The 22,331-nt window shown below is 30.3% G+C and overlaps 1 protein-coding gene across 5 annotated transcripts in view; it reads left to right on the forward strand.

The window, feature by feature from the left end:
• LOC118186091 (uncharacterized) overlaps positions 1 to 22,069 on the forward strand; it is a 68,440-nt gene extending 46,371 nt beyond the window's left edge. For all 5 annotated transcript variants that reach the window (XM_035356130.2, XM_035356106.2, XM_035356113.2 and 2 more), the window contains 2 exons: positions 4,602 to 4,691; positions 20,747 to 22,069. In XM_035356130.2, coding sequence (XP_035212021.1) covers positions 4,602 to 4,691; positions 20,747 to 20,939 — 283 coding nt within the window. In that variant the 3' untranslated portion in view covers positions 20,940 to 22,069. The remainder of the gene's footprint in view (positions 1 to 4,601; positions 4,692 to 20,746) is intronic.
• The last annotated feature ends 262 nt before the right edge of the window (positions 22,070 to 22,331 follow it).

Raw genomic sequence — 22,331 nt, forward strand, 5'->3', positions numbered from 1 at the left:
ATAAGTAAAACAATTTTTAATGGTTAAAACTAATATGGTTCTACATACTTCAGATTATACAGATATAAAAAATTCGTTTTAAGCCTTTTAAATATCCTTTTGCCAAACACTCATTTTGCTGTTGACAGAAACACATATAAAAGATGCAAAAAATTCCTTTTTCTTATATTATATTATTAATCTGTATAGATAAGCAGGGATTTTATTACAGATATTTCTAAACAATCCATTAATTATAGGAATTAAAGTTGAACTTGCTGTTAACAGACACTCATGGGACCAAGGATTTGTTATAAGAGAGTGTGTATGGGGTGCCCTATTCTACATCAAGAATTTCAGAAAATGTCCGTGAATAGGGAGTGCCCATTAAAGTAAAAAGTACTTTTGACAGATGCTTGAATTGTAGTTACTTTTTAACTTTGGAATAAAGCATGTAAAAATTATTTTAGCACTACTGTAAATACAAAGATATGTAAAAGTCTCCCAATACCACTTACATTTCCTAAACCTGCCCAAGTAGCACATGACGAAGCAAAGACGCTGCAAACTGGTCCGAGAGGTTGCAAAGTGGTAACTTTTACGAAGTCTTTACAACGTAGCGAAGATGAAAAATATTTGCGATTGTATCTTGGCAATTTGTCAACGTCGCTGAAACGTCATGATATGACCACTTTTAGACGTGGTCGTTTTAGTATCTTTTTCATAGCTCATCAGCATTACTTTTAGAATGAAAAGAGACTAAATCTGCCCTTTCAAGAATCTGAAGTTCACATAAGTTTTATTTTGCAATGTTTCATTACTTTATTTCATCTAAATATATTAATCTAAGGTAGAATCATCTAATAAAATATAAATTTAATATGAATACTTTTGATTTAATAAATTTAATTAGTACTAAAAATATGTTCTAAATTATTGTTTAAAATTTTGTTAAAATAATTAATACTTAAAATATGTTTTTATAAATATTATAGCAAAATATTTTAAAATGAAACTAATCTATAAAATAAGTTATTAAGTTATGCATTTTACTTATTTTAAAAAATCATATTTCTGAAATCAATGCAAATCACATGTTAGCAATTATTTCACTGCTGAAATATGACTTTATTTATTATTTTTGAAATAAGGACGAATTTATTTGAATAATTATGCTGACATAATATGAAACATTTTACCGCATACAATGCAAAAAATACGATTTTCACGAAGATATGATTGTGTGTAAAGATTTATACACGGAATAAAAATGGGGCGATTTTAAGAACTGTGAGAAAACATCCAATGTTAAAAGACGATGCATATTCATGAATATTTAATGGCTGTCTAATATATATGACAGAAATCTCACCGACAGTTGGGAGAAGCGGAACAGAAAAATTAATGGAAAAGAAAAAAAAATATTAACACTTTTCATGGAAAACAACAAAATTAATTTCTTTGATAAATTACTAATAAATGTTGACATCAAAATTAGAGAAACTGTGGACAAAAATACAAAACTCATTACCTATAAAAATTGTGAGGAAATGTTTGTTATGTTTTAATGTTTTTGTCCATTACCATGCATTCAAAAATGCTTGCTTGGTTTAATCCTAGAATACGGTAAACTCGGGATTTGGCAACATTGACATTACAAATGTTTTAGTGAGCCAGATAAGTATTTTTATGTAAATATAATCTTGCGAATATTGTTCTTAATTGTATTCAGTTGAAATAATTCTTCTAGGCAATTTTAAAAAGATTCTATTAAATTATCAGCAGAATTGTCGAAAGGTTTAATGCAATGCTGAAAGTTAACACTGCATTGCTGTTCAACCGATGTTATGGATGCTTATATAAACGACCATCTCAAGGTTTGGGCATTTGGGTTAGGTGCCAAATTCAAACGTATTACTAACTACGTAATTTCATTAAGACTCCGGGAAATTTTTCTTCACGGTTATCTAATTCACCGTTGTAATTAAATACTGGAGAGCTTCATGGCCAATTTATTTTGAATTGAGGAGAAATCATTGTTCTAATGGGGAATTTGTGCTTATTTGTTTGTAAATATCTGCTGGACAAGACCACACCAAAATTTTAAAGAATTTTTTTGGATTTTGGATATGTTGTTTACAAAATATCTGATGCAACGTCTATAGACTGAAATAGTGTTCTGCTTTTGTGTTTTATATGTTTCCGATGATTAAAATTATATAGTGGTGTTCTCCAATCTTCAGTGGTTCTAGCGGTGCAATATTTGGATACACAGATTAGTGTTGTGCTTCGGTTATAACGTCCTAACTGTTATATCTTATATCATCATAGTGAAAGTTTGGTGCTCAGACTTAATGTATAAAAATGTGGACAGACATCTGCATATAATCGAAGAAATAGTGTTAAGGAAATATTAGCATTACTATGAAATATTGTAATCTATAATTATGTCATATTTAATAGTGTAATATTAAGAAACACTAAATATGTTTTATTGATTGTAAATTGCAGTTTTATTACTTTTTGTTTAATATCTATTCTTCCAAACATCGTGTAATTCACATTTTTTTAAATATTGCCATTAAGTATGTCTATTAGATCATCTCAATAAATGAATGTTGGAAATTAAGTTTTATTCTTTATTAAATTTAAGTATATTCTATTTTCTTCGCTTACTTTTTATGTGCTTGTGATAACAAAGGAATTCATAATAAATACAAACAAAAAGTTTCATCACTGTGCTATTTAACGAAGAGCTTACTTTAACGTACTTAGCTTACTATCGTATACTATATTATTTAAATGATTTCTAATCGAAAGTATCGAAAGGAAAGTTATTGATTATTAAAAGTGCATGAAATGATCATTGTAATCTACCACTATTCTAAAATGTAGAAACTAAAAATAAGTAAATACATTTACATATGATCGAAAGAAATGATGTTAAGAAACATCAGCATTACTAGTAAATACTGCAATCCATAATTATTTCACTTTTAATTCCTTACTATTTTAAAAACACAAATAATTTTTTATTAATTGGAAATTTTAGTTCTGTTACCTTCCTTCTGCTATTTATACTTTCAAACACTGCTAGTTCGTGTTTTTTTCTTAAATAATGCTGCTGTGTATGTTATGTGTTAGGTTATTATTTCATTTTAGATATGAATATAGAACTTTTTTGTTATTAGATTTAGATATATTTTTGTATGAAATATTTTTGATCATGTTTATTAACTACTTTATAGAGTCTTTCATTTGCATATCTTGGAGTTGTAGAAGTTAATGGTTATATTTTTTACTATGAAATGCAAATAAATTTATACTTGAGTTCAGGTAAAATACTGATTATGTTACTGTAAGAACCGCTTCCTAATTTATCACGACAGGGGCAATTTTTAATATCTCTGAGATTTAACAGAAACAAATGTGATAATGCTGTTATAATCAGAAACGTTCTTTTTTTTACGCACATATATAGTTTTACTTTTATTTATGTATGATTGAGTTTTATTTGCATGAAACCTACTATTATTGTTATATATTTATAATAACCACTTTCATAATTACTCTCACTTACATGCTAAAGGATTAAGGAAAATAATAAAATCTTAAATAATCGTAACTTAGAATTTAATTTATTAAAAAATATAGTTTAAAGTACTGAAACTAATTAAGGCTATTATTAATTATGCATATTTAGTCTAAAGAGAAAAAATTGTATTATCTTCTGGTTTTCAGGAAATGATAAAATATTTAAACTTTAGAAAATACAAGGAATACAAAATTTTAAAAAAGAAGAAAAATACATTAATTACTAAACTTACTTTTCTGCATAAATCAATATGCAACGCAAGGACATAATAACGACATTTTAACAACTGTTGCAAAAAGGTCAAATTCTGAGAACATTAAGACGTCATGATATGATGCTTTCACAACCAAAATATAACCTGTGAAAGACACAATAACAATGTCTATTCAACATAAACCTCACCTGCAAAGACGTCTTTGCAATGGTTGCAAAACAGCGGAGTTTCGCAGACATCAGGGTGTCTTAAAGACGACGTATTGCAATGTTTTTGTAACATGACCCGTGACCAAACGACGTTGCTCTGCTACTTGGGTGCAGTGGTGTTATTAATTTGAAGTTTATGTCTTTTTACAGTTAGAGTGCAGCTTTTGTTCTTTGAATGAAGTTTGCAATAAGATCCAATAACATTCCTCGTATCACATCTCACTGGCATTTTAAACATTTAAAACAAGCACACTGAATTTTAAAAAAGGCTTTTTTGGCCGTTATTTTCTTTTAGTGTGTTCTTTTGCCTGGACTTCTGTTGAGTATCTGGAGAGGGGTTTTAAGAGATATTTTCTTGCAGACATATATATTTCATGCTTCAGATTGCATTTTTTTCCCTGTGTGAAATCCATTATAAAGCCCAGATATGCAATATGTACATGCCTTATCGTAATAAGTCAAATAACTTTAAAAGTGACTTTTTTTTTTTTTTTTTTTTTTTTAAGATTGCTGCAATTTTTATATATAGTTAATTTTTAAGAAATTAATTCATATGCTTAATGTTTTCCTGTCGATTTTATTAAATCTTATCCTCCATCTCTAGTATTGGAGTATCGGAAATTGGAAAGGTGTGCCATCCGTTTAAGGCATGTGCTACTGCATTTACAGCTCTTCGACAAGGAAAAGACTTTAAGTATGTGATTAACTTTTGTTTCCTAATACATTTAAATGATTTCTTTTTAGCTGCATGTTCTTATGAAAAATTTGTGAGAATTCATAATTTTTAATACCTTTGTATTGATATAACCTGGCGACCAATGCTTCCAATTTTTCATCTTTTGCCCTGGTAGATAACCAAATCATCCAGTTTTTTATTTTTAGCCTTTACTAATAAAATTCTTTTTCAGCAATAAATGAAATTTATTGAATTAATGAAATTTAAATTGTGCTGATTTCATTCCCTCACCTCTGATTATTTTCAACGTTGTTTTTCTTGTTAAATTTTATTTGATCTGTATAATTGTAATGTATTGTAGCCATTTGTAGAACTTCATATGAAGAATCAACTAATGTTTAATCAGTTAACATTTGTATATAATTGCATTTTACATCAATTTACGGTACATTACTAGGTTTAACCATTCACTACGATGTACATTAATTATTAATTTTATTTTCATCATATTTAAAAGTTCTTTGATAGATGGAGTCCTCAGTTTAACAGTTTAAGAAAATTGCAAAATGAAATTAACTGAAGAACATAAAATTTAGAATATCTAATTAAATATCAATATATTTTCCATCAGAATGCTTGAATAACCTGAACCATACATTATAAAGTAAATCCAAGTCAATTTGAAGCTCTTTTGAAATGATGCTACCGTTTAATATGAAAATCTCCCTGAAACTCCTAGTTTTTGTTACTAGAACCCCTCAGATTTCAACTATCATATAAAATAGATTCAACGGAATTTTAATCTTTGTCAATCAAAAAGTTGCTTAGATATTGCCAATTGTTATTCTGTACTTCAAGCTTTATAGTTGCAAGCTTAAATTTTATTGCATCTCCCAAATTATATGACTATCTACCTATTTATCTCTAAGAAGCTTGAGTATAAAGGTTGTGTTATATCATATGTTCTGCAGTGTTCAAAATCTAGATGTCTAATATCTGAATGTCTGGACTACCAACCAAAAAATAAATTAATAAATAAATAAGAAGGAAAAAATTTATCCCTCTTACAAAATGTAGAATGGAGAATATAATATACTCGATAAAAAGAAGCAAGTTTGCCGTAAATGTGATTTTTCTCCTGAGTAACTGATATTCCTGCATGTTGCTTTTAAACACCTCCAGGCTAGGGAGTTGCACTATAGCACCAGTACATTGATTGGTGTTGTACTGATATTGCCTAGAATCACACTTTTGGTCCTTGAGGGGTTGTTTGCAGAGGCATGACCAGTACTATGCATTTGCCACCCTGTACAATCTTTGTAAGTCTTTAATTCTGCTGCCCGGTGCCTCCCTAATTTTTAAAAATTTTGCTACCTTTAAATTCTGCGGCCCACAGCCTCAATAAATTTTAAACATTTTGTCACCCCTAAATTCTGCTACCTAGTGCCTCTACTAAATTCTAAAAATTTTGTCATCCTTAATTTTTGCTGTTCAGTGCTCCTCTAAATTCCAGAATTTTTTTCCACCCAGTGTGGCAACATCAGCTCTGACACTGATCCTTTTCCGGGGTGGTTAACATTATTTGACCTGCTATAAACAATAATTGAAGCTGCAATTTTGCCATGTCCTGACTAGATCTACAATTTGGAAACCTCTTAAATCCAGAACCCAATGATAGTAGATCTCAGAATTTGCACAGTACGTACTTAAATTAGAATTATCTGCATTATAGTTAGATTTATATTTCCCATTACCTAATTTTGATAAACTATGTACCTCAGATTGAGTGAACCAAAGATTGGGTGGGTTAGTGAATTTTGCTGGTAGGCCATGTCTTTTTAAGTTTTGTTAATAGTCGCTTTTTCTAATTTTTATATTAAACCTTGATTGTTTACACATAGATAACTAAACAACGCTCATATCGTAAAAAAATTTTTAAATAAAATTTATTGAATAGGAAATATCTTTTTAATATATGCAATATTATATTACATTGCAATATACATGCAATATGTTTAATATAACGTGGAAAGAAAATGTCAGAGGAAGGCAAAAGTATATTGGAAAGAAAACATTTTTTGAGGAAATAAAGAACTCTTTTTGTAAAAGTATATCAAAGAATTTTATGTTTAAGAAAAAAGGTATCCAAAGTTACTTTCAAAGTAATATTTATGCTTTTAAATGAAAGAGAAAATAAATACATTGTTTATCAAATTTCCAATGCTAAGGATTTCCTTTATTTGAATTATGTTAATTCTGCCATTAAATTCTTTGCATGCACAACTAAATTATTATGGCTTTAAAAGGTACTAAAATTAAAATTTTGGATATACTAACAGCAAAATTTCTCTTTTCTTTAAATCCTTTTTCCTTATCATGTATTATTTTTCTAATGCCAAATTAGTCACATAGGTAAAGAGGCCACACAAATTTATGTAACCTGCGTAAGAGAATTTTCTATTATTTTCAGCTTATACAAAACAAATTTTTATTTCAAAATTTTGTCACATTTCATTGTATGAAAACTGAAATAAATTCTAAAAATATGTTATTTTATTTCAATTTTTATAATCTGTGTATATATATAAAATTATTATTATTATTATTATATTTAAAACTTGGATAAGTCTGTCAGCAGGGCATAGGAAATGTTGACATCACCACTTTCCTCAAACTGTGCAGTTATAAGTATAAATTACATGTAAATAAGCATCATGTATAGAAAATAATTATTACCATATTTATAAATTTTTTAACACTTTAAGAAATTTTGTGTGTGCTAACATTTAATGCACCAAAATAAGAATATGAATGTTTGTTTCAGCAAAAGTGATAAGAATATCCTGATTTGATTATGAAAATATTTGTTTTGCACAATCAGGAAAGCTCCTATATTAGTCATTAGGAATCTATAAAAAATAAATTGGTCTTAGTGGCATTTTAGAAATTTTAGCAGTTAACAGAAACTTTTATATATATATATATATAATCGTGGTTAAAACACCCATTTCTTATTTCCTTTTAATAGATTTTTGGAATTATAGTAGCTTAAAATTTAGCTAGAATTTCAAATATTTAAAAGTTTTCAACAACTGAAAAATGAAGAAAATAAAATTGTTACTGAAACTCATTTAGAGATATTTATGAACCATTTTAAAGGAGCAATCAACAGTTTCAACAATAGATTTACAGACCTGTAAAATATGCAAATTCTTGATTATTTTTCTTTCTGGGGTACTTTCTGATTACTGTTTCTTTTTGAGGTACTTTCTGATTACTGTTTCTGATTTTATCAGGATTTCTCCTGCTGAAAAGTTGTGAACTTGTCGATGAATTCAGAGATTATTTGCAGATTGTTGGCAACTTTGAAGAGAAACATTTGTTGACTGTTTCAACATTTTATCGAATGCCACCTTCCCCCCCCCCCATACAAAACACGCAGACTTCTCACTTGTTAGGCTATGGTTCTTATAAAAATCTGTTTTCACTGTAAAGAGCATTAGAAAATTACACAAACTTAGCATTTTGCATGAACCTTGGCACCAAAATTCTATACTGAAAAGGAAAAAAAGGGGCATATTTTTAAAGCAACCCATTGCAGTAAGTTAGACAAAGACAGTAATGTGTGATTGTAAAATTGTAATATGTGATCCACTACTGTGCTAAAGCAATGAAATATCATTAGGAGGGATCATAATCTACCATCATACTGGTGGAAATATCCGGAGGAAAGAAAAGCTTTATGGCTGTTGCCACATAAATACAGAAACCCATGCCAGATATAATTTTGCATGTACACATTTTCTTAATTGTCTCCATGTAATTTGTCCAGTGTGAAAATTTCAGTTATATGTGGTACACTGCAGAGCATCAACTGCATTGCAAGAGTCCTCTTTAATGGCGCGTTTGAAAACGCATTCGTCAAAGAAGTCAGGCATTGCTTAGAAGAGCAAAACCTGAGCTTTAAATTTGTTCCTTTTCTCAATAATGCTCTGGATATGGTGCTGAAGCCCTCACAATACTACATCCAGATCTAGAGGTTTTATTCCTTCCTCCGAACATCAATGGATCAAGGAAGCATAAAAACATTCCTATTAAGAAAAACATTCCTATAAGCCTATTATATCAGGCATGTTTACTTCCCTGCAAATAAATCCCTAGATGAAGAAAAGCACAAGGCACTAATGGCATTTTAAAAGGATTTCAACATAAGACACTGCATAGATGCATAGAAATGATTAAACTCACATGGCAATAAGTGAATTCGTATGATAACAATGAATACTTTCTGGTATCAGCTCTGACCAGAAGTTGCCTCCACCCTGAAAGATTTCTATCGATTGAAAACGAAGGCAAAGAAATCATGCAGATTGCAAAAGCAATAGTCACTGAAGGATTTTCAGATATGGAAGATGGAGAAATCAAAGAATTAGTCCAGAATGGCGATCATGAAATTGCAAATGACGACTTAGATAACCTTAATAACACCAGCAAATGGTAAAAGTTGTGATAGTGAAAAAGATGAAGAAAGAGCCTTTGATGTGAAAGAAATTAAACCAAATGTTATAGCGTAAGAACTGTCTGATTTTGTAATGGAGATTGACCCAAATGAAGATAGGAAAACACGCTTGAAAAACTTTGCACTCCTTGCCATGAAATTTTGATGAGTTGCATTGGATAAAGCAACAATGACCTCAAGCAAAAATGACCAGCTATTTAAAAAAGAACTGTATCATGTACATACTTAATAAGCAATAACAGAAATCCTTTCACCTAACATTTGTTTCATTTTTCCCTTTTATGAATATTTAGGTTTGTATAAATTAAATATACTTTCTTAAGCTGAACTTGCCCCCCTTTTATATATATATATATAGAGAGAGAGAGAGAGAGAGAGAAAGTTAACTTTGCAGAATGTAATTTTGCAATACGTGTGATGTATTAATGACATAACCTCCATGCTCGGTAAGGGTTTACTGCACATTCTGGTAACTCCATGGGTTATCCCTTCAATTCTTTTTGGTGACGTTGTGCCTTACTTCATCAATACTTTTTTGTAACTTTTCAGTTGGGGTGCAGATAATCAGAAACTATCCTTTTTGATTCTTATTTATGCTGAAATGTTTTTCTGTAAAACAAATTATTGTAACTCTAAAGAAAAGTATTGTTAAAGAATAAGATCTTCGAGTTATTTTAAAGATAATTGCATATCCTAAAATTTGCACAGAAGTGTACTATCTTTCAGTTTAGTATTCATATAATTGAAGCCGGATTCGCATAGTTGAAGCTGCTATAATGCTTTAATGAACTAAAGTACTTTTAGCAATAAGATATGTTGAACTCAGAAGAAAGAGCGTTCATGTATAAAGCTGACAAATTATAAGCTCAGTATAAATGGTCTAGCATGGTAAATCCAAGCTTTAAAACTAACTTTATAAATGTTTTATATAAAAATGTTATGTTGCTTAATTATGTTAATTATAAATGCTTTTTTAAATGCAGTTATTTTACACCATTGTAATTATTATTGTTCAAAAATCCTTAAAATAGTTTTAAGGTATATTTAATATCTGAACCTCGCTAGAGTTCTCGATTTCTATAGCATTAACAAAATGGTGATTGAGATGAAAGGTTTGGTATTTAGTGTATATTAAAATGCTTTGAATTATTAAATAAGAGATAAACCATTACCTAGTTACATAAGAAAACTTCTTTTTCTCATCTACAAAGGATTAAAACATTGAAATGTATGCAATTTAATATGATTTACTGGCATCATAATTTAATAATATTTTTGCTTAATCATTAAGCTTTGTTGAGCCAGCACAGATTAAAAATTATTATCAGTTAGTGTTCTGTTACTGTTGTTTCGACTCTGTTCTTTTCTCCAATGCCTATATTGAAAAGACTGGTGACTGATAACACTGAATAATGGAAGGAAGTTCTTCAATGCTGTAAACTTATAATGTGAGTGTTAAAACTCCATCTTTTTGGCCAGAAAAACCTGAAACTTGTTCTTTCAAATAGATGCCTGCTAAAATTAATGGAATAACTGTGGATAGTACTAATTTTGTTGTTGTTGCATATGCTCACTTGTTTGACGTAGTCAACCCAAGCCCATGAAATTCCTCGTGGCAAGGAGTGCTAGTTTACGCCTGCCATTGGCGACAGCCTTGAGCATCATTCAGCTGAAAGTGTGATTTAGTTCAGTTCCGCACCGAATTTTGATGAGGAGCACCCCAGGGGAATGGGTCTGAGGGTCTCCCACCCCTCTCTTCTTCCACCAAACCACGTGAGAGGACTTTTGGCTCGCCTCATATTTAGAGTACCGCCATGCCATACCAACCTATACATTTACAAACATCCATGCCTTCTCCGGGATTCGAACCTGGGCCCATCAGCATGACAGTCAGCGACACTAACCACTACACCGTTTGGGCGGCAATACCAAATTTAATTATGTCATATCACAACTGAAACAAAATACAGAATTATCTGAGATCTGATAATAAGTATGCTTTAAGGAAGAAAGATTGTTAAATACATTCAAAGAGAACAAACACAAGCATTTTAAGTACTTAGTCATTGGCATTGACTTTGGGGTTATGAAACCCCGTCTTGTTACTTAAAAAAATGAGATCACTCACCACTGATGATGTTTTCAGATAAAGTACTCAAAACAGTGTAGTTAGAACAGATGTCTAACTTGATGTAAAATATTTTACAGATTTTCAATGAAGAGTTAGAAAAAATTTCAATAATGGCCAACGAAATAATAGAAATTAATTTAAAACTGTAAATTTATTCTGATTTCAAAAATTTTAATTCTATTGATGGATTACTGGTAAAAATTTCTTCTTTGGAAAAGCAAATTCCAACCTTAAGTGTTGCCTGCCAATTTTGGTCTTGAAATTGTAGTAGCAATAGAATGAAGTAGAATAAATAAACATAAAAGATTTAGTCTGAAAGAAAAGTATTTTTATTAACACTATGTGTTTAGCTGTCAATATATTTCTCAAAAATGCCAATCTAGTTGCTCTTGGGACCCAAAGAAATAAAAAAACTTAAAAAAGAAGAGAAAAAAATGATAAACTTGAAAATGACTTAAAATTATATGCCACCAATGGCATAGAAAATCCTAGTTATGGGATAAGCTTGATCTTGGCCTTTGCTGAGCTCTTCAATAGCCATTTATTATTGCCAAAATCAATAAAGGTATAGTCGGAGCAGACTTTTTAAATCGTTTATTATTATTAGTTATTAATGGATTTATTAATTGATAGTGTAATTAACCTCACTGCTCAGTGTGACATTACATTCACCTCCAAAATTAAAGATATAAGTTTAGCACATAATAAATTAAAATACCATGATCTATTATCCAGACATTACAAAACCTAATCTTTTGATAACAAATGTTAAACACTGCATTTTAACTGAAGGCCAATTGGTGTAGGACAAAACAAGACAGCTAGACAGCAAAAAATTTCAGTAGATCTTGTAAAACAATATAAGAATATATTCTGCATCTCATGGACAGCTAGTCCTTTCCACCTAGTCTCTAAAAAGGATGGAACCTTTCATCCCTGTGGAGAGTATGTCATTTATTATTATATAACGTTAACTCATTTGTTAAAAATTTACTTTTTTTAATGATGAACATTATGGAAATGTCAATGGTATAACTTCCTTTGAGATAAAAATTCAAATTTCTGCAGTTTAAGCTGTATTCTTAGAGCAAAGCTACTTGATGCTATCACTATTAAATACTTAATGCTATCACTATTCTTCACAGATGCCCCATTCCCAGAATAATGATTGTAATCATATTTTAAAAGGCAGTATTTCCAAAATTGATCTTGTCAATGCATATTTCCAAATTCCTATAACCAAAGAGGATAAACTGTAAACTGCCATAACAACATCATTTGGTTTTTAAGAATTTAAGGTGATGATTGGATTTGAAATGCATCAGCTATATTTCAAACATGAAGTATTTCAAGGTTTGGACTTTACTTTTCTAGATCTAGATGATGTATTAGTTGTGTCTTCCTTGGAAGAAAAACACCAACATCATTTTAAACTTGTTTTTTGGATAGATTAGATAATTACGGCTTGAGATTCAACATTTCTAAGTCGATCATGAGTATTGATACTTCAGAATTTTTAGATCTTATAACACTGGAAGGATCTTGGCCTCTACCTCTACCTGAAAAAGATGAAGCAATATATAACTATAAATTACCAGAGACAGTCCATAACCTATGAACTAGGAATGCTTAATTTTTAGCAACCATTTCTGTAAAGATGTTGCTAGGACACAAACAATAATTCATGAATACCTAAAGGGTGCCAAGAAAAAAAAATGGAAATAAAATTAAATGAACAGATGAGAAGCTATACAGTCAAAAGTTGTTAATCCGGACTCGTTGGGACTTCGGCGATTCCGGATTATCGATTTTTCCGGATTATAGATCATCAGTTTAAATCTCGTAAGACGGCATGCAGAAATCCTAAAATTAAAAATATGAAACTGTAATTTATGAAATAAAGAACAATTATGATCTAAAGGGTATCAAAATTTACAAAAAAAGCTTAATATTTATTTGTTTACTTTATTAAACATTTCTTTCAATGTAAGTTGTTTAAGTTGCTTCGTTTTATGTGATAATACTTTCTCTTTAATTCTATAAACAGACATAATTTCTTGTTCAGTTATAAAGTTCCGCTGTTTAAGTTCCGTAATTGCTGTGCCGAGAATACCGACTAACTTGTCAATCGAATTTTTTTCGTTTTCACTAACCTCTCTGTCACCTTCTTCATGTCTTTATCCACTTTTTGTTTGATGGACATCGAAACATGCTTTCATTTTGTAGATCCTTTGGGAGCTCCAGCATCGGAAATTCAATTTGACATATTCGAAAGTTCAAGTTTACTTTTATAAAATTGCTCTTACGGTCTGCAAAAAATAATAAGCTGGATCCAACTCGAAGATTAAGGAACAACGCAATCATCAACATTAACTGAAATAAATAATTTTAGCTTATACCGTCTGTTATACATAAAACGCGCACGCGAAAACGTATTCTGAGCTTGCGCACACGCATATGCGCAGTCGTAAGGGTCTTACGCGCACGCGTAAACGCCTATGCGCATGTGTCAATGTGGCGCATGCGCAGAAAGATTTTAGCTTTGAGGTCCGGATTATGGGTGTCTGAATTAACGACTTTTGACTGTATTAAACTTTTAAAAATGTAAACAGATTAGTAAAATTTAAACTTTTAAGTTATCCAATTCTAGATTTACTTTTGTCAGTCTGCACAAATGCATCTGATCGGGCTTTTTGGTGCAGTCCTCCAACAGTTTGAAAATGTAGCATGAAAACCTATAACATTTTATTGCAAAATTAAGTGACGGTCAGAAAAATTATAGTACTTATGGTTGTAAGTACTATAATTTTTTTGACTGACAATTACTTTTTTAATAGTGATAGCATTAAGTTAGTAGGAATGCGTCTGGCAATTAAACATATGAAGGTTTCAATTTCAAAATTTTTATGGACATAAGATACTAATATTTGCTTTTTGACAAAAGGGGGAAAAAGTGTCACCAAGACAAATGCAACAACTGCAGTACATATTTATATATGTGTGTGTAAGATAAAAAAATGAAAGCAAACTTCTAAATGTAATTGTCTATAACCTCTTTTACTTTTATTTAATTTGTGGACTTCCTTTCTCTGTCTGAGAAATTGCGTCATTCAAATTAATCATCTTACGTAACACTTCATGCAGATGACTCTTGACCAATCACCAACTTGTAAACTAATCTAAGAACTGAAACTTTTGACTCTCTCCCTTCTTTCCATGAACTGATGCATCACTTTTGCTTGTGCTTTCCTCTTGACCAGACGCCTTTCAGCAATCATATATGTGCTGCTATATTCACTTCTACGGCAATAATATCAAAATTGTAAATGTTTTTTTAATAGGCATAAGTAGAGTGTCAAGTGAATTGTGGCCATGAAATGAGAATTTAAATAAAAAAAAATAATGTAATTCGACTCAACTGCTTATTCTTCAGAATGGATGGACGCTCTAAGCATCAACTTTTTACGCTAATCAGCATTTTTTGTATGCATCTACATTTCAGTGTTCTTGTTTCACTGCCTCCTGAATTTTTCTGTGATTACATTTTGGGAAAAAGTCCTGTTTCACCGAAATTTCAATGCATTCACAATGAAATCATTCATGTTGTGTCATCAAACCGCAGTTTCATTACATATCTGTATAAATATCTACGACTATATGCTATATTAATGAAAGTGAAAACATTGATGCAGATCAGTTATTCAAGAATAGCCAATATCTTCATTTCCTTCATTGATTATGATAAAATTGCAGGTAGCCAAGACAATGATAAATAATTACTAGATTTGTAAACACAAGACAAAATTCTAAATTTCAAAGTTACTTACTTCTATCTGGTAAAATTTGTGGTGTGATACATCATCTTCTAATATCAGACAATTTATTCCCAAAATATCAGACCATTTATTCCCAAATAATTTAGAAAGAATATAGTGTGTCAACAAATACATGTTCTCATTCATCCAGGAATAAAATTAACTGTTAAAGAAATTATATTGAAATTTATCTGTCCAAATATCAAAAAGGATATTCACACATAGAGTTGTGCTCATATTGATTGTCAAAAAAGTAAGGTTTCACATTATACAAAGTCTAAATTAGCAACTTATCAACAGCCTAGTGAAAGATTTACCATAGTTCACAATTGTGTAATAGGTCCCTAGACACCGTCTGATAATTTTATGTATCGTTTGACTTGCATTGATCGCTGTACTAATTGGATTGAAGCCATTCCTTTACATGAAATAATAGAAGAAACCATTGCAAAAGCTTTTTATGAAATAACCACACATTTTGGAGTTCCTGATTGAGTTATTATGGATCATGGACCACACTTTACTTCTGAACTATTCCGAACCTTGGCAATTGTATGTGGAGTCAAAATTCAGCACACAACTTCCTATCATCGGTGCAATGGAAAAATTTAGAGATTTTATCTAATTTGAAAAAAATCTCTGAGACTCTTAATCTAACTTGATAAAACTGAGTTATCTATTTTTGAAAGCTGCTGTTAAATGTTATAATTCATTTAAGTGATCTGAATCCATTCCAACAGTCATTTTAGGTCTTAAGAAGAGTATATATATTCAAATAGTGTACAGGTAAACAATTAAACTCCCTGGATAAATTTTAGATAAGCCTACACTTTCCACAACACCTCAAATATTTTTACATGTATTACAGAAATAAATAAAATTGTTCAAGCCCTTTTCAGTACAATGAAAAAGTATTTCTAAGTTTTTTATCTGAATATGTGTACTCATATATTTCTGCAAACCCACACAATCAAGAAACTGTTTGAGCCTACTTATGAAGGACCCTCCTAAGTAATTAAAAGAAATGAAAAATACTTCCTAATACAAATCAAAGGCAAGGAAGTAAACATTTTGATTAACAGGTTGAAGCCAGCTATTGTTTAACGTCAAGTGATCAAAACCTGGAACCAGAGACATCTGACACTCAGTTTAAGACCCAAGTTAAAACACAGATATTGTTTTAAAATGAGACAAATGACAAATGATCTTGAATATCATGAACTGGATGAATAATAATACATCCTTTAAGCTTTAATAACATTGTTGAATATTTTTCCTAAACACTTGTGAAATATGTTTAACTCCAGTTATATGTATTTATTTATTAGGTTTAATATTTTTTAACTCTAATGTTGGTTTCCACTATCAGAACGCCTTAAATCATAACATAGTCGCTGGTCGGAAAGTAATGTATTGACAACTTAATTTAATAATGTTTTTGCCTAATTATTAAGATTTACAGTGGCAACCAAATTTTTTTTTTTAAATCTGAATGATTTCAGATTTTAAATTATATCCAAAGGGGCTTTTTTTTTTTAACATTTTGTGTGTTACCTTTATTTATTAAATATCATCTTCTACGTCTCTCAAACCATAAAATTCAGTTCAGCAGCAGTATCGCAAAATAATTTTTAAATGAGAATATCTTAAGAATTTCCAATACACAGTCTGACGTAACTTTTTTCTTTGATTTTTTTTTTTTTTTTTTTTTTTTTTTTTTTTTTTTTTTTTTTTTGCACAGTGTTGGCATTGCTCGCTTTTAAATTGCTTAGATTTTTAATCAAAAATTCATTGAAATGTTACAAAATATGAAATTGATAATAAAACAAATTCAATTTAGGGCTTCCACGTGCCCATATTCTATGGAAGATTACATTATTCAAATTTTGATGGCTCTAGGTACCATTGTTTTATCACAAGAAACATACATGCATTCATGCAGATTCTTATTCTTTAAATTCTTGATTATTTAATTTCTTTAAATGTAGTACAGGGTGATAATACGTGGTGGCAACAATTTGAAAAGTGATTCGTCTTTTATAGTTTTCAAAGCAAAATGCCAAAACGAAATTAATAGTCCTTCAGGGCAAATTGCCCCTTTGGACTAATTATTATCTATTAGTGTTGTGTTACTATTGTTTCGATTTTTTTTTCTTTCCTTTAATGCCTATAATGACTAAAATAATTTTTATTATAATTATGGTCTTAAATATATTTTATACTGTAAACAGGAGTATTGGTAACTGAATTAATATAATGCTTTATAAGTGGGTTTTTTTTTATTATTATTATTATTATCATTATTTACTTATTTATTTATTTATTGTTGGGATCGTAAAAAGTGTTCAGGCTGCTTTTTCTTTCTTTTTTTAGACCAAAGGGGTAATTTGCCCTGTTAATTTTGCTGTGGCATTTGTGTTGAAAGCTATAAACGATGAATAATTTTTTAAATTGTTTCCACCAAATATTAACGCCCTGTATTATATTTAAAATAATTAAATGATGAAGAATCTGCATAAATGTATGTATGGTTCTCGCACTCTGATAAAACAATGGTATCTAGAGCTATCAAATTTTGAATAACATAATCTTCCATAGAATATGGGCAAGTGGAAGGCCTAATTTGAATTTGAAATTTGTTTCATTATTGATTTCATATTTTGAAACATTTTAACGAATTTTTGATTAAAAAGCTAAATGATTTCAAAGTGAGCAATAGCAACACCATATGAAAAAAATTTTTTTTTTTTTTTATCTCCAGCACACAAGGCTCTGAATCGGAAATTCTCATTTTAAAATTATTTCATGATATTGCTTTTGAACTGAATTTTATGGTTTGAGTTCGTAGAACATAATATTTAATAAATAAAAGCAGCACACAAAATGTTAAAAGAGCTCGTCTTTAAATGAAATTTAAAATCTGAAACATATCAGATTTTTTATTTATTTATTAATATTTTACATATATATTTTTCGCTTTTATATGTGTAATTTTATCTGTGAGCATTCATCTTGTCTCCTTTTATTCATTTGACTTTTGTACATGTGGACTTTTTATCACATGGGCTTTTGCATGCAAAATGCTCACTTAAGTCCGGTGCTTCCCGTTTAATTAATGAATGGCTGCAGTTCTAGTTATAAGAGTGGTGTTTAAGTGTAGTAATGTGGCCCTATGCACTACTAGATGAGAATGCTTACAGTGCCACCTGGTGGAAACTGTTGGAGTTAGCATTCCTATCTCGAAAATGATATGCAATAAGAGGGAGAAATTGTACTGCAGAGTTGTAGAGCATCATCGATTCAGCACAAAAACACATCTTGTGGATATGAGTGCTAAAAAACACACATTTGCTTCTATCTTTCTGACATAAAATGAGCTTGCATCGCAGCACAGTGATATCACTTGTAATTCGTAGTTGGCAGAACTGTTGTTCAAACCCCCACCGGCGTGGTTCTTGTACTGATTGTCTTTACAAATAGAGTAGGCATATACAGATTATGCACAGTCATGTCACAAAATGCGTCAACGCAACTTGAGTTAGTGTACAAAATTTGTGCATTATGGAAATAGTGTATGAAATATCACATCTTTTCACTAACGACAGCTATAAAAGAGATATCTCCTCAGAGTTGTTATGTTGAAGCTCATAGTTATGGAGCAATTTTCAGAAAATGTTTATTGTAAGATGGTTTTACTGTACAATGAATGAATTTGGGTGCAAGACAAAAATCAGCAGCATGTTTGCATCAGCAACTTTTTCCTGCAGATCCACATTCTTCACTCAAAACTTTCCTACAGGTTGCAAAACATTTAAGAGAAGCAGATTGCTTGAGTATCAAACTTTGATCCATCAGACCAGCTAAGGTAGAGCAGAAAGTACAACTGACAGATGTTTAATCGTATATCATCACATATCTGAACAACAGCACAAGAGAGATAAGTGAAAACCGTGGCTTTGAAAATCCTAAACAAATAAGGTAATCATTCATACTGGATAACACTTTATTAGGCATTACTGAATGGGGATGCTGAGATATGTTTCGAATGGTGCAACTTTGTCACAAACCAGATAGAGATCTAGCCAACATTCTTAGCAGATATAGTTTGGACAGGTGAGGCTTATTTTTCATGGAATGAAATGTACAATAGGCCGAAGACCCATTTCTGGGCACTGGAATATCCATCATGTTCTTCTGATGTTTGACATCAAATATGGTTTTTGATTAATGTTTGGTGTGGAATTTACAATATTTTACCAGGGTATGTTAACAGCTGCACAATATTTAGAACTTCTTCAAGACTAATACCAGATTCTGTTGAGAACCTTCTTCAGCTCTGGAATGGGTGGTTCCAAAATGATAGCACACCTGCAAAGCAGTACACGATAAAGGAATTTGGAGAACAAATAATCAAGTATGGTGGTTTCGAAGAGTGGCCTCCATGTTCACCTGACCTGATTCCAATAAACATTTTTCTGATACCTTAAACAGCAGGTGTATACAACCCCTTTGTAAACATTGCGGGACCTTCAACAATGTATTACATGAGACTTCAATGATGTTTTGTGCAAACGTGTCACCCACTATGCTAAAATGTGTACAATGTGAAGTTCTAATAAGGATCCACATATGCACTTCAGATGATGTAGTGAAGTTTGAACAGTGAAAATAGAAGTATCTTATCATAGCATGTTCGGATCACAGTGTTAAAAATCATGTTGTTGTTGTTACTTATGCTCACTTGTCAGACAGTAACATCAGTCCAAGCCTACGAAATTCCTCATGGCAAAGATCACAAAATACACCTGTCATTGGCAACAGCTTTGAGCACCTTACAGGTAAAAGTGCAATTTAGTTCAGTTCTGCCCCCAGTTTTGATGGAGAGCACCCCAGGGGATGGGTCCGAAGGTCTCCCACCCCTTTCCCCTTCCACCAAACCACAGGAGAGGACTTACGGCTCGCCGCATATTTAGAGTGCTGCACCCACACTATACATTTACAAATATCCATGCCTTCTCTGGAATTCGAACCCGGGCCCATCACAGCAATCAGCGATGCTAACCATTATGCCGGTTGGGCGGTGTTAGAAATCATGAGCAAATGTGTATGTAAAAACTTTGTTTTTTTTTAACATTTATGTCATCAAGGTGTCTTTTCTTACTAAATCCATAATGTGTTACATCTTTGTAATTCATTTCTTCCTCCTGTCTCATTCCATTTTTGAGCTAATTCTGTCGTTTTCTGCCAGGGAGCACTGTAAGCGTCTTAACTAGTAGCACATAGTCGCTGTACTATACCTAGGTGCCACTTTTATGGTATAGCTGCAGTCGAGAGGAAGACTTCACAATTCCATTATTTTGCATGCTATGTATTTGCATCATTTGCTTTCACTATATGTTTGTTATATTATTTTTAATACTGTATATTTATTCTTGAAGAATACATACTTTTTAAGAAACTGGAGAGTTTGATTTTTAAAAAAGAAATATTTGATGGCTGTTTTTTGAACTAAGTAATTTGATGTTATTTTATTCTGTCATTTCAGCTAAGTTGGTTTTTCCTATATATGTGTGTTTTCATATCTTGTTTGTTCATCTCTCTATTATAGGAAGACATTAACCAGTTTATTGATGCTTGGTGGCTATAGTAGTATGACAGGTTGTATTAGTGGATCACTTTTAGGTGGCAAATTTGGTTATTCTCGACTGCCAAAACATTGGATTGAAGGCTTAAATCTGAAAAATAGGGAATGGCTAAATAGTAAAATCAACGCATTGCTAGATATGATGGGTCTTCCATAATATGGCTAAGTAATTTATATCTTGGTTGTATAACTGGTTGTAAATAAAGTTATTATAATTGATAAAGAATGTATTTATAAAAATAATTATTGAATGTTGTGCTGCAGATTACCAAAAAAATCACTCTTTCCATTGATATGCTGATTTTTTAATATTTAATGTTACATTCACTACAGTAAAAAAAAAAAAAGTAATTTATATATTAAATTTTCTTGTAGTGAATAATTATGTAGCTCAACAAGAAGTAATTTATATATTTATTATTGTAAATAATTTGGAATTAATAAAGTCTTTATTTATAAAAAAAAATTATTGAAGGTTTTATGGTACAAAGTACCAAAAAGTCAAATTCTCTCTCAATTACTGTGCTTTTATATATATATATATATATATATATATATGATATTACAATCATTATAAGAAATTGCTTTGTTTAAAATACATATATATGCATAAGTAATTTATTTTCAGTAATATACATATAAATTACTTAGACATATATTTTAGTAGTCATTAGAATTAATGAAGTCTGTATTTATTAAAATGATTAATGAAGATTGTGTCACATATTACCATAAAACAAAATTTTGTTTATTACTATACTGATGTTTTTTTAATATTGAAAACAATATTCAGTGTGAAAAGCGATTTGATAAAAAAAATAATTTATATTGTTGCAAATAGAATTCATAAGTCTATATTTTAAAAAATAATTATTGAAAAGTGTTATAAATTTTTTTAAAAATCAATCTCAATTACTGTACTGATCTTATATATATATAATATTACAGTCATTACTAGAAACTGCTTGATAAAAATATGTTAACTTTTTTTATGCCTTGTTTGTTAAATAATGTTCATATATCAATGAATATAAATTTATTTTTCAATTTTTTACATTGTTAATTTTTAAAATAAATATCAGCATGCAGATTTGATGTATAATTACTTTTGTGTTCAGTTTTGATACATGTCATATTTTTTGTCTGTACTTTGCACAATACTTTTATGCTGTTCCAAATTTATCTATCTAGCATATATAACTTCCCCAGTCTTCTGTGGAAGTATATATTTTTGTAATATGCTTTTATGCTTGTTTATTGTTGGCTAATAAAATATATGTATACATATGTGTATGTAAAGTATCATCAATATTCAATCCTTATGGAATTATTACAAATTTAAAAAGCTTTAATTGTTTCCTCAAACTCTTTATTCATTAACTGTGTGATGACATAAGTTATTTCTTATGATTTGTATCATTCATTTTTTTATTTGAGACATGGCTTCTAAGGAAACAGAATTGACTTGATTTTTATATTGGTTCGTGCATCTCAGTTATTTGAATGTATTTTATATGAATTAGAGTTAATTATCAGAATAATTTCAAGT

The sequence above is a fragment of the Stegodyphus dumicola genome, chromosome 1, assembly GCF_044657685.1.
Source record: "Stegodyphus dumicola isolate Sdum_Otavi_A_Nest chromosome 1, ASM4465768v1".
NCBI classification, from domain to species: domain Eukaryota; kingdom Metazoa; phylum Arthropoda; class Arachnida; order Araneae; family Eresidae; genus Stegodyphus; species Stegodyphus dumicola.